The 14,163-nt window shown below is 43.1% G+C and overlaps 1 protein-coding gene across 8 annotated transcripts in view; it reads left to right on the forward strand.

The window, feature by feature from the left end:
• Nucleotides 1-14,163, forward strand: part of dnajb6b (DnaJ heat shock protein family (Hsp40) member B6b) — a 50,831-nt gene that overhangs the window by 27,624 nt on the left and 9,044 nt on the right. For 4 of the 8 annotated variants that reach the window (XM_029756142.1, XM_029756148.1, XM_029756144.1 and 1 more), the window contains exons 3-8: nucleotides 150-259; nucleotides 2,181-2,243; nucleotides 2,651-2,761; nucleotides 7,419-7,568; nucleotides 7,907-8,048; nucleotides 8,271-8,341. In XM_029756142.1, the coding sequence (XP_029612002.1) occupies nucleotides 150-259; nucleotides 2,181-2,243; nucleotides 2,651-2,761; nucleotides 7,419-7,568; nucleotides 7,907-8,048; nucleotides 8,271-8,341 (647 nt within the window). Of the gene's footprint in view, nucleotides 1-149; nucleotides 260-2,180; nucleotides 2,244-2,650; nucleotides 2,762-7,418; nucleotides 7,569-7,906; nucleotides 8,049-8,270; nucleotides 9,051-14,163 lie in introns of those variants that run through there. The other 4 variants (XM_029756145.1, XM_029756147.1, XM_029756146.1 and 1 more) reach the window with 4 other exon arrangements.

Below are 14,163 nucleotides of genomic sequence, written 5' to 3' on the forward strand. Positions count from 1 at the left end.
AATGTGGTATATTGACGGTTATATGTAGTTAGTATTTGTTGTTATGAAATGAATGGTGAGATTACCAATCTCCTTAGATTACAAATGACAGTGTTATCTTTGGGCTTTACATGTCTGTGTAGTAAAATATGTAATCTGCCATACTATAGGTACAGAAAGCTAGCACTAAAGTGGCATCCAGACAAGAACCCAGACAACAAGGAAGACGCAGAGAGGAAGTTCAAAGAGCTTTCAGAAGCCTATGAGGTCCTGTCAGACGGTAAGATTCCCCCCTCCACCTAAGACTCCTCATTATGGAAGGTTTAAAAATGCAAATGTCACGAATCCCGGATACCACATCCGGTCGCTAAAAAAAAACCGTGAAACTGCAGCGTTGCAGTTCTTGAACCAAACCGTTGCTCCTACTGCCATACCCTGTTCAAAGGCACTTCAATATTTTCTCTTGCTTATTCACCCTTTAAATGGCACACAAAAACCAATCCATGTCTAAGGCTTCAAAATCCTTCTTTAACCTCCCCTTCATCTACTCTGATTTTTAAGTGGATTTAACAAGTGACATCAATAAGGGATCATAGCTTTCACCTGGTCAGTCTGTCATGGAAAGAGCGGGTGTCCTTAATGTTTTGTACACTCGGTGTACATTTTCGAAAGGTTACAAGAACCCTTTACACTAAAATGAGTAACATTACGCGACTGCAACCTGTAAAATTGTACAATGTGGTGGACAGCTAGCTACATAGCATGCACACATGAGGTCTAGGCCACGTTGATTAGTGATATCTCTCTGCTATACAGATTATATGACTGATTTAAAATCCCCCCCAAAAGATGTTTTAGGCTAATGTGCCTTTTTGAAGCTATCACCCTAGGTGTCTTTATGATGTTTTCACCTCTTTGTTTCCACCCAAACATATGACCAGTCATGTGATGCTACCAGATGGTGAACATACCATAACTGTTGTCTTTGTCCACATTGAAAAATAACCCTTTGTCTGTCTGTTACAGGACTAAAATGATCTATGTACTTGACAGCGCTGAGATGTAAACGGTGTCCTAAACGGCACCCTATTCCCTATGCAGTGCACTACTTTTAACGGGCCCTGGTCAAAAGTAGTGCACAACATAGGGAATAGGGTGCCATTTGGGACGCAGCGGTAGGCCTGAGAGCACAACAGAGAACTGTAATGTCTTGATTTATTTGTCCCCGTTATGTACTGCTCTCCCAGCAACAGCAGCTAACAACGGGCCAGTAATTGTTTCCCTTCAAAGCACACGTCAGGATCGTTTGTGCTGTGGAGTATACACACTTGAACATCGACTTTCCTCTTTTGGTTCTCGTACCAGCCTTTAAGTAGTCGCGCTTTTTTGTCTTTTCACTTTTTCTGCCTATCAAGTTATGGGGTGGTCATTTATGACTTTCATGAAAATGGGCATAAACAGCCATGCTCTGTCCACTTGTCCAATGGTTTGTCTGTATCGTACACTCTCAGGTTTCTGACTGGGGCTTTTCCCAGCATTCCCCTCCGACAGAATTGTAACCTATCGGTGAAAGAAGAGCACAGGTGGAAGATTATGTGAGGTCTTAGAAGAAGGATATTAAGACTTAGGAGAAAGTATCTTAAGATGGTTGAAAAGACATGCTTTCAACCATTTTTGCCATTGAAATTATGTATTTTTCATTGCGTTTTTTTCACTGGGTAGAAGAAGTCTTAAGACTGAGATTGAGCTTGAAGTTTTATTAACTCTTTGAATGTTAACTCTAAAACATTAAGTGAGTGTAATTTGGAAGCAAGCATCAAATCAATAGATTTGTGTATACATAACTAAGCAGGCAGTAATAAGGAGCCACTAAGACCATTTCACATGTACCTCGTGTATCAAGTTATGAGAATGAAGCAGGATCTGTTTCATATCCAGGAAGCTATTATTATCCAAAGGTCGCAGCGATCTTTCATTTAAATGGAGAACAGAAACGACACTTTGTCAAGTTCAATGTGCCCCAAATGGCACCCTATTCCATAGTGTTCTGCTTTTGACCAAGGTCAGACCATGGCCCATAGTGCTCTGGTCAAAGTAGCGTGCCCCATAGGGAATAGGTTGCCATTTGGGACACATCCGCAGTGACCATTGCCTGACAGTTTCAGATCTCTTTAATCCCTCCTTTTTCTTCGTGTCCCTAGCAAACAAGAAGAACCAGTACGACCGATATGGTAAAGAAGGCTTGGCTGGAAACGGAGGCGGAGGTATACATTACTCTTAATGTTTTGATTATGTAGAGCCTCTCTAGGAGGTTAAACACGTATGTTTTATGATACAGTATTATATGACACAATGTCTGAAATGACACATAAAGCTAGCTAGCATGCCAAGGAGAAGTGTTTAGCTTCTACCAATGTACAGCTCTATGGGGTCAACTTCAGTGTGTTACCATAAACCTGACCGGGCAATACCAACCTCGTTCTATTTTTTTTCTTTTCTGAGGACTCAAAACCATTAGCTGTCAACTAAGCCTCGTAGTGCCATGCTACCCTCATAGTTCCCTTGAGTAATTGAACTATGTTCAGATCGCCATGTGTACTGCAGGACCAGGAATATGTTGCTATCGCTCGGTAACTCTCATTGTATGTTCGTGTTCTCTGTTTTCTTCCAGGAGGGCGTTATCACAACGGTGATCACTTCAGTGGTGGGTTCACATTCCGTAATCCCGACGATGTCTTCAGGGAGTTCTTCGGAGGTCGAGATCCATTTGCGGATTTCTTCGGTAAGTCTTTTCCTCCCACTGAGGCCAGAGAATGCCCAGAGAGAGCCTAGCTCCCAGAGACACCAATGGCAATTGCCCTTATTCTATAGAGTGGAAAGAGCGTGATTGAGGATGGAGCCATACTTTTGATACGCTCTGTCTCTTTGACTACTTTTATTATGTACAATTCATCCAAGTTTGATCAATATTGGATGTGATGTTGCTAAAAGTAAGCGCTTATCCCTGTGTAGATAATATTCAATAGGAATCTATCACTATACTGTTGATATAACCGATATGGCTTTGATCACCAAAACTGATGCAGGAATTGAGATTACGATGTTCAACGCTGCCTCGAGCGAGGTCTGTGCTTTTTTTAATTCCTTGGACATTCCTGACCTTTTCATTGTCGTTATACCCACAACTAGATTTACGTTCTAAACCCCCCTCTGGACATGCTACTAATTGTGCGCCGATCTGGGTCAACCTTGCTGGCTGGATGAGACCGACTGGGCTGTTTGCTGGCCTGCCTGACCGTAGTGTTTATATAGCTGTTACAGAGAGTTGTACAGAGAACTGGCTACACTGCAGACTGATTAGGGTTAAGTGAGGTAGCCAGGGTGGGAAATTAACCTCATCCACCAGCGAATTGCTGGTCGATTTTGGCATCGGCTGGTAGAATGTCTATTCTTACCAGCCACATTGGCGGGGGTCACACAGAACATTTGGGAGCAGTTTATTGTTTGATACAAAGCCCACATGTAAAAAAAAATATATAAAAAAAATACAACTATTTGAGAGTGTGTGTCTGCTCCGGAAGACAGAATCTCAATGCTACAGTTGTGAGAGTGGGGTGAGGTACAGCATAGGTACAATATCGAGAGAGATGGAGACCTTGCCCGCTGGAACAGGTCTGTCTGGCTGGCTGGCTGGCTGGCTGTTCTTTGAAATCACTTTTCAATCAATTTCAAAACCGTTCAATACATGCTATTCTATGCAATTTCTGTGATTTTATCAAAAAATGTGGCTTGTAAACAAATTGAGTATCTGGTCAATTTGGGCAGCCACTGTTGGCTAGTGGACCAAAAAGTAAAATCCCTCCCTGGATGCAGCCAGGGCTGTGCTCAGGGTGCAGTCTAGCCTAACTGTAGTAGCCTGGGTGTGACTCAGAGCTTTAGCAGTCAGTTAACCCCTCGTGTGTTTTACTAGTCTTAGCAGGACCCCAAGCTGCTGCTGTGTCTAGTGACAGACAGACAGACTGACTGACAAACCATCAGCACCAGCTGGCATAATGACAGCCAGCTGTACAATCACCATGCCTCTGGCTAGAGGGGCGGGTGAGTACTGTATTACCCATAGAACTGGCTTTCGAGAAGAAAAAAAAAACAGCCATTGCATCCTTTAGACTCTTCCAACCACAGACTGGATAGCCTGGATGGTCTGGGTTAAAATGTAAAGTTTACGAGCAAACAGGGACACCTATTAAGCCAGGACCATAATGTGGTGCTCCATGCCATCAGCCTAGCAGCTACTATCCTCTTACCGACTGTGTTGAGGACATGCTGTCTGATGCTGCTGCTGGACACTGCCAACATGGGAGTAAACAGCAACAGCTGTCCTCTGCACTCTGTGGATGTGTCCCAACTGGCACCTTGTTCCCTATATAGTGAGGGAGTAGGCAGGGTTGGGGAGTAACTGATTACATATGATTACAAAAAAACGAACTAATCAAATCAAACTTTATTTGTGTAGACTTTACCGTGAAATGCTTACTTACAAGCCCTTAACCAACAGTGCAGTTCAAGAAGTTACATGTAATCTGATTAAAAAATATATATAATAAAGCCGTAGTTTATTACGTTACCAGCAAAAATATTGTAATCAGATTACACTAAAATGCGTAACATATTACGCGAAAGCAACCTGTAAAATGTATCAACCTCGGAGCTTCCTGCATAGCATTATTGTAACCCCTCCCCTGTTTCACATGTTTCCACACACAGACACATGCGTCTGACGCTATTACAACTGGTCTTACTTTAATACAGAAGCTATTTTTGAAAGCATTCCAGCTGAATGATGTAGGCTCTCATATCCGTCCACTGTCTGAGGCTCGCCTCCATATTTAGAGCTCTGTGGGTGAACCGTGGATGCCTCGCTCTCATTCGCTGAGCAGATACCGGCTTTTACACCACTGGCTGAGCCGATAGGCTCCCTACTACAACACGTCTCCCATTGGTCAAAAAAACACCTTCCTTAGCCGCCAGTCACGAACATTGGCTGAGTTTAGTAATAGTTTAGCAATAGCTTTCAAAGGCCATTTTCAAGTCCATATATTATAAATAACCCTGCTACGTTAAATCCTCTCCTAACGACATAACTAAATAAGTCACATCAAGGGACACCGAGGTAAACAAGAAGGGTTTTAATTCTAGATCATAAATGATATTATGACCAACCTCTTCCATGCTCCGCTGCATCCCAAATGGCACCCTATTCCTTACTTGGTGCACTCCTTTTGACTAGGGGCCCCTAGTCATGAGCTCTGGTCTAAAGTAATGCACTATATAGGGAATAGGGTGCCATTTAGGACTCATTCCCTAGTTGCAGTGGAGACCTCCTGTGGTGGGGGGGTCACTACGTTGTGGTGGGGTCAGTCCATTTGCGATGCACAATGGAATACAGAGAGGATCAGAGGGAGGCTTTATGGAGAGCTTGCTGCTGGGTTTAATACGGACCTTTTCTAAGGGGAGAGGGAGTGTGACTGAGTCCTCAGGGTCCTCATGCATAAACGATCCAATTAATAAATGAATTCTGACATTGTGTGGTGGATTGGAGAGCGGAAGCAGCAGGGGATTTTTCTTTCTAACGGGGAGGGCAGCTTTTTTTCTCAGCACAATCACGTCTGTCCCTATGGCAGGGAGGGGTCTCCCATGTGACTACTGCAGCCATTTCTGGTTAAGACTAACACAAACCTCTAAATGATGATGATGATGTGATACTGTAAATGATTGAACTCTTTTTATTTTTTATATCCGGTTGAAACCAAAACCCCTCAAATATTATTTGTGATGTATCAGACATTTCCTTCCAAAAAGTCTGTCGGTTAATGCACTTTAAGCTTTGGGGAATGGGGAAACGACATCAGTGAATAATCCAGCTCAATTTATAGATATGTATTTATACTCAACAACAAAAATAAACGCAACATGTAAAGTGTTGGTCCCATGTTTTATGAACTGAGATAAAGATCCCAGAAATTTTCCATAAGCACAAAAAGCTTATTTCTCTCAAATTTTGTGCGGATTAATTTACATCCCTATTAGTGAACATTTCTCCTTTGCCAAGATAATCCATCCACCTGACAGGTGTGGCATATCAAGAAGCTGATTAAACAGCATGATCATTATACAGTTGCACTTTGTGCTGGGGACAATAAAACAACACTCTAAAATCTGCAGTTTTCTCACACAACACAATGCCACAAATGTCTCAATTTTTGCGGGGGCGTGCAGTTGGCATGCTGACTGCAGGAGTGTCCGCGAGAGCTGTTGCAGATAATTGAATGTTAATTTCTCTACGTTAAGCTGCCTCCAACGTCGTTTTAGAGAATTTGGCAGTACATCCAGCCCTCCTCACAACCACAGACCGCGTGTAACCTCGCCCAGCCCTGGACCTCCACATCCGGCTTCTTCACCTGCGGGATCGTCTGAGACCAGCCACCTGCAGAGCTGACAAAACTGTGGGTTTGCACAACCAAAGAATTTCTGCACGAACTGTCAGAAACGTCTCAGGGAAGCTCATCTGCGTGCTCATCGTCCTCACCAGGGTCTTGACCTGACTGCAGTTTGGTGTCGTAACCAACTTCAGTAGGTAAATTCTCACCTTCGATGGCCACTGGCACGCTGGAGAAGTGTGCTCTTCACGGATGAATCCCGGTTTCGACTGTACTGGGCAGATGGCAGACAGCGTGTGGGCGAGTGGTTTCTGATGTCAACGTTGTGGACAGAGGGCCCCATAGTGGCGTTGGGGTTATGGTATGGGTAGGCATAAGCTACGGACAAAAATGCAATTGTGTTCATTATCTAAGCAATTTGAATGCGCAGAGATAACGTGATGAGATACTGAGGCCCATTGTCGTGCCATTCATCCGCTGACATCCTCATGTTTCAGCATGATAATGCACGGGCCCATGTCGCAAGGATCTGTAGACCATTCCTGGAAGCTGAAAATGTCCGTTCTTCCATGGCCCGCATACTCCCCAGACATGTCACCCATTGAGCATGTTTGGAATGCTCTGGATTGACGTTTACAACAGCGTATTCCAGTTCCTGACAATATCCAGAAACTTCGTACAGCCATTGAAGATGAGTGGGACAACATTCAACAGTCTGATCGCCACTATGCAAAGGAGATGTGTCGCGCTACATTCTGGTTTTCTGATCCACGCCCTTTGTTTTGTTTTTAAGGTATCTGTGACCAACATATACATATCTGTATTCCCAGTCATGTGAAATCCATAGATTATGGCCTAATAAATGTATTTAAATTGACTGGTATTCTTATATGAACTGTAACTCAGTAAAATCTTTGAAATTGTTGCATGTAGTGTGTATTGTAGTGTTCATGTAGTGTGAACTTGACTAATGTGTTGTCATTGTCTCTCCCCTCTCCCCAGCAGACGATGACTTCTTCGGTGGGGGACACAGGCAGCGGGTGGTGAACCAAAGCAGGACCGGAGGATCCTTCTTCCACGGGTTTGGTGGCTTCCCCCCCTTCGGGGCGGGCTTCACAGGGTTTGGTTCAGGTGCGCTTCCCCTGCAGCACGATAATACTTCAAATATGTGTGTACTAAAACTCTGGTTAAACTAAACCTTCTTCTCACGGAAGTTGTTACAATTTAAATCATGTCGTAATTCAATCCCATCTATTTGAAATGTTACTATGCCTTTCATTCATGGGTGTGTTTGTAAGACAAATGTTACCCAGAGAGCTGAAACATTATTTGATGTTACTTTTCCTTTAATGAGATCTATCCTGATGTTATCCTATGATAAGTTTCACACAGTTCTTAGCTACAGACTCAATTGAGATGAAAATGTCATATATGAGTGTGACCAGTAAAATAAAATGCTTACTCGTAAGCTCTGTGTGTGTCCCTCCTAGGTTTCACCTCCCTGGGACATATGGGTGGAGGTGGCTTCGCCTCGTTTTCCTCTTCATCTTTCGGGGGTGGAGGAGGAATGTGCTCCCGCTCGGTGTCTACCTCCACCAAGTTCATTAACGGCAGACAAATCACCACAAAACGGTACTGCACAGCACAGCTAGTCAGTCAATGCTTCACTGGCTTGTCCTTACCCTGTGTTTTTAAAGGGATAGTTTCCTCAAAATAAAAACAAACAGGACTTTCCTAGGATGTTGTAGTCGATTCATCAAGACAGTCGGAATCGAGAAAAACAGAGTAACACTTAACAAGGTTATGATTTAAAATAATATCTGTTCTAAGTCTGTTTTTTTTAATCTCCTGCAGGATTGTGGAGAACGGCCAGGAGAGGGTGGAGGTGGAGGAAGACGGTCAGTTAAAGTCTCTAACCGTCAACGGTAAGGAGCAGCTCCTAAGACTGGATAACAAGTGATGACCTCTGCACAACGTTTGAAATACTCACACCTGACCTGGAAACAAACTAAACTAACTCAGTGTGACGATGCTGCTCAGGGTCGCGACCTTATGGCGGTTGGTTTCTCTCCTCTCTCTCCCCTGTTGACATTCGTAGTTAACATTCCTCATGGCGAGGATATGTGTTCTCGACTGAGTTTAGCCGCAGGAGTGAGGGACGTTCAGATACGGTTGTATTTATTCACGTTCACCTTTTTTTGGTTTTGGGACCATTCTCTTACTAGGACCACTGTTTATTACTGATTTGTACTATTCATTTTTTTTTCTGTATTGCAGTTTTTCCGTGGGTGGACTTCTTGGCATTTTAGTTCTAGAAGCTAAGGGCACAAGCTGTATATTTCATCAATGCATGGGACTGCTTTGCTTTTTTTTTTTTTTTTAACTATCTCAGCTTTAACCCTTTGTCTATTTTTTTCCCCCAACTCAAACCACACACCTCATGTTTCAGATGAACACTTTTAGATGATTAATGCATTGATATAGTATTCATGTGCATTTTGTTTTTGCTTTCTGTTTGCTTGTTTTGGAATATGAGTGTTTCTTTCATCTCTGCATGATTGCCAATGACAAGGCTGTTCATGTTCCTGACTGTAACTGTTTCATCAACTCACCATAAACGGAGACTATATAGTGTACCGGTCAAAAGTTTGGACACACCTACTCATTCAAGGGTTTTTCAATATTTTTTACACTGTTCTACATTGTAGAATAAGAGTGAAGACGTCAAAACTATGAAATAACACGTATGGAATCATGTATTAACCAAAAAAGTGTTAAATTAATCTAAATATATATTGTATTTGAGATTCTTCAAAGTAGCCACCCTTTGCCTTGATGACAGCTTTGCACACTCTTGACATTCTCTCAACCAGCTTCACCTGGAATGCTTTAACAGTCTTGAAGGAGTTTCCACATATGCTGAGCACTTGTTTGCTGCTTTTCCTTCACTTTGCGGTCCAACTCATCCCAAACCATCTCAATTGGGTTGAGGTCGGTTGATTATGTGGGTCCAAAGTTTTGACTGGTACTGTGTATATCTATCTCCTATACAGGGGATATTGTGTACTTTGTAAAAAACTAAAAAAGATACATTGGTCAATAAATCTCAGCTTGAACCCTCATAGGGGCTGTTGCATTCACAATGAGTGTGTGTGTGTGATGATTCTGTTTTGCTTGAGTGACACCCACGCACTCCCTCAATGTGTGTGTGCTTACTTGATGACCCCTGCTTCACACAAACACACAGAGAAAAGGAAACCACCCTCACTGTTTTTCAATAAAACTCACTAATCACGTCACACTCACGTGTTCATTTGAACCTACTAATGGAATGGTTTTACTGCTAAGCTAATCGATTACACCTGCATTTTTATAGTGGTTCATCATCAAGTTCATGCAGTGATAGCTGCCACTTCATGGACTATCAGTATAGAATAATTAGTTGGCATCAACATAAGATACACTATGGCAGTGTAAGTTTCCTTTGGTCAAGAATGTCCATCTCAACAAAAGGTACGTATTCCTACTCACACACCCCTCTTGAATCCATTAAGCGGTGTCCCATGTCCTCCCTTGCCCTCCTAGTATCAGTAAATGTGATGATGTGTTTGCTTAGAGAATGGGAGTTATACACATCCTCACCTCAGCGTTTTCCCCAACCGTCACAGCACAGTGGCTGCGTCCCAATTGCACCCTATTCCCTATATAGTGCACTAAATAGGAATCGGTGCCATTTGGGATGCATCCGGTGTCTGTATTTTGTCCTTCATCTAGCAACATGTAATCTGTTTATCAGATGTGATTACCAGTGTTTTGTTTATAAACCCAATAGGTTTCAAACGAATCAGCACTGCTTCGATGTTCAATGCAATGTCTTATTATGGAGACTGGGCTGCTTCTTCAAATGGTACCCTGTTACCTACACAGTGCACTACTTTAGACCAGAGCTTTGTGGGCCCTGGTCAAAAGTAGTGCACTATATTGGAAATAGGGTGCCATTTGAGACGTAGCCCGGGTTGTATTGTCCCTCAGCACTGGCCGGTTTTGTTCAGATGCTGTCCAGCCGTGCCACTGTCTGATACTGGCAGTGGGTACAGGTGGTGGCAGACTGGCAGCAGTTGGCACAAGGGGCTACAGCTGTTTATGATGCCCTGGCCTGCGGTAGAAGGGAAGTGTGTTTTTGAGGGTGTGTAGTTGGGTGTGTGCGTGTGAGACACAGATCAGTCATGCACAGCAGTTCTGAGGAATGTGCTAGAAGGGGGTCCGTTTATTTACACAAGCTTCAGTGCATTTTTGTGAGAGGCGTTACATGAGGGGAGGAAGCTGTCCCTGTGGAGCAACGAAAGCAGAGCGAACAGGTCTCTCGACGCAGTTTACTGTCCCATTTTTTTCTTTTGTGTAAGAACCACCATCCTCTCATGGGAAACCGTCCTTGGGTTGTATGCATTAATGCATACTGTCGCAAAACATTTTGCCTAGGAAAACGATAAGCATTTCTTACTAGATGCGCTCAGGTAGTCCCCCTGTTTTGTCTGTTTCTTTCTGTTTTGGTGTCTAGTCAATACGATCCTGTATTTCACAACGTTGGCTTACAGCTCTATTTGTCCTTAATTCCTTCAGCTGTGGCAGCCATTTTTCCATCACTCTGCTGCTCTGTTGGTTTTAATTCTCACCTGAAGGTTGATTGAAGATGTGGCTGCGTTGCTAGGTGACATTGTGGCCCTGTCCTTGTGACTGCCTGGCTCAGGTTACCTGTGTGTGGGGTGGGGGGGGAGATGTGCTGATGAGTGGAGGAGATTATTGTACCCTCCACTGTGGTAGAGCTGACATTGTAAGGAGAGTCAAGGTCCCTGGATAAATACCGGGAGTATTACTGCTGTTAAAAATGTTAACAATTCCTGTTAAGGCCTTGCATTCAATTGAATTACAACACACTTTGCCCTTGGTGGGAGACAAATGATATATTTTAAGGTCAGAAAAGCAGGTTGAATTAGTCTTCCCCATTTGCTTTTTTTAATAACTTTTTGAGCCAGGGGCAAGATTACGGCTTTGATTATGAAAACATAATTAAAATGAATGTAGGGCTTGAATATATTGATTTCCTCAATTGTAATGAAATTACTGTAGGAAGTATTTTTCCACGGTGCAATAGCTCCTCCTGCTGACTGAAAACTGCCATTGCATTTCTTTGTTGAAACGCAATAGAACACAACGGTATTTTGTAATGATTAAGTAATTCAATTAGCATTTATTACAAATGAGTTAGGTGTTGTACACAACAAATGTTATGTAGGCCTGAAGACAACCCGGAAGACAGTGTAGTTCTTCCTCTCTCCCTGTGTTGTAGAGCATGTTCCTGGCACTAGGTTGCACTGTTTCTACATTAACAGGAGAGGATGACATCACCCTATTCTATTCTACAAGTAACCGCCAAAATAATAGAAAAACTTGAGTAAATGAGGGATACAAAATATATTGAAAGCAGGTGCTTCCACACAGGTGTGGTTCCTGAAGTAATTAAGCGATTTAACATCTTATCGTGTTTAGGGTCATGTATAAAAATGCTGGGCAGGCCATTATTTTGGATACCATGGCTATGCCCCCATAGGATGACAGTGCCCCCATCCACAGGGCACGAGTGGTCACTGAACGGTTTGATAAGCATGAAAACAATGTAAACCATGGCCGTCTCCGTCACCAGATCTAAACCCAATTGAACACTAATGGGAGGTTCTGGAGACAGCGTTTTCCATCAACACACCAAAGTTATGGTGTTTCTTGTGAAAGAATGGTGTCGCATCCCGCCAACAGAGTTCCAGACACTTGTAGAATCTATGCCATGGTGCATTGAAGCCGTTCTGGCTCATGGTGGCCCAACGCCCTATTAAGACACTTTATGTTGATGTTTCCTTTATTTTGGCAGTTACATGTAGTTATCTGTAGCTCTACCTACAGGTTAAGTGATTTTTGACATAAATATTATACTGTTCCAAAACATAACTCGAAGATTCACAAGTGAATCCTAATTCTCAGAAATGTTTGTGTTCTAAAAACAGCTTGTATTTGGTTATTGTAATGTAAAATGCCTTCCAGCTTAGTAAAATACATTTGAGTTTGTTTTTGATATCTTGGACCAAAGTCACATTCACACTGAATTTTTGCGTATGCTGGAAGACAAAAAACATCCTGCTACATTGCATACCTGTAACCTAAAAGTCTGACATTGCAAATGTATATATTATTTCCTCATCTTTTAAGTGGATGCGTACACATTAATGTGGACTCGCACAGTGGAAGGTAGGTACTAGCGTGCCTGCCAAATGACACCCAATTTCCTATATAGTGTGCTACTTTTGACCAGGGATCATAAGGCTATGGCCAAAAGTAGTGGCCTATGTAGGGAATAGAGTGTTTTTATGTACCTAATGGCAGAGTTGAGCTGTCTTCCCCTGTCTGTAGTTGTCAGCCACACAATGTAATTAAACTGTAGTTCATTTTCTTCAGTGGCTGAACCACTGGGCTGTCTGTCAGCCTGTCAATCTCTTTACATACGTCTAGCTTTGTTGTGACTAGCCCTACTAGTTTAACTACCAGAACAAGGTGGAATGAGCAATGACATGATACTACTATCCATGTCTCAAACCACAAGCCACTTTATGGTCAAGTTGCCCACGCCTCCGTGAGCACAGAAGGATTCCATTGTTCTTGCAGTTGCTCATGCAGTTGCTAGAGGCAACGATATGAAAAATGAACACCGGTAAGCTTTTATGATTGAAAACTGAAGGCTGGATCTCATGCTCATCCATCACTAATGACAGATCATGTTTTGATTTCCTGTCCCGGGGCCACAAAATGGCTTCCTGGTCGCAGCAGGAAGCATCCTGTTTGAATTGCCTTCTACGCAACTGTCATCGCGTGGAGTAGCAGACCCATCTCTTGCCACCATCAACGCCAGGCTTGTCAGCTGCTTTATGAAAGATGGAGGCTAACACCGGGACAAACCCAGCTGTTGCCTGACCGCGTTTGAACGTGGGCACAAAACGACATCCTGTTCTCTGTTATAGTGCACAACGTTTGACCCGGGACCATCAAAATTAGTGCACTATAAAGGGGGTAGGGTACCCTTGACAACGTAGTCATTATCGGTGTGCTCAGCAGTGGTGTCACCTCAGCAGACCTCTGCTGCTGCTGCTGGCCGCCTGGCCGGGAGAAATATTAAAACATGAGGGAGGGAGAGACTGGGGGAGGGAGAGACTAGGGGGGGAGATTAGCAGACTTTTGCATCGATAAATCGATTACGTTGATAGGGGTTGGACGTTCAAGCCCAAAGAACAGTGTGTGGCCTTCTTCAGCGCAGTCAAATCCAGTGGGCCTACATAAGGTTTGGCCAACATGATTAAGGTATGTATGTGTGAGTGAGTGTCAGGTGGCTGGATGTAGACTCGTACGCCCTGGACTGAAACAAAACAAACGATAGGAACCCTTCAGACAATGGCTCTAAATGTATGCATGGAGAAGCGGGAACGTCTGCTCTGTAGTCAAATTAAGTCTTTGATCCAGAAAAGAAAAGGCTGCCTTATGACTATTAAAATATCTCATCATCATCAATGCAGTTTGATATTGTTTTGTTTAAATTAATTAAATGATAATGGATTACACAGCTCTGTGGGGCGGGGAGTCTTATCGCCCAGGTAACGACCTCATAATACAAACAAATATTGCTCCGCAGAGCAGGGACATGTTGACA

The sequence above is a fragment of the Salmo trutta genome, chromosome 6 (genome assembly GCF_901001165.1).
Source record: "Salmo trutta chromosome 6, fSalTru1.1, whole genome shotgun sequence".
In the NCBI taxonomy this organism is placed as follows: domain Eukaryota; kingdom Metazoa; phylum Chordata; class Actinopteri; order Salmoniformes; family Salmonidae; genus Salmo; species Salmo trutta.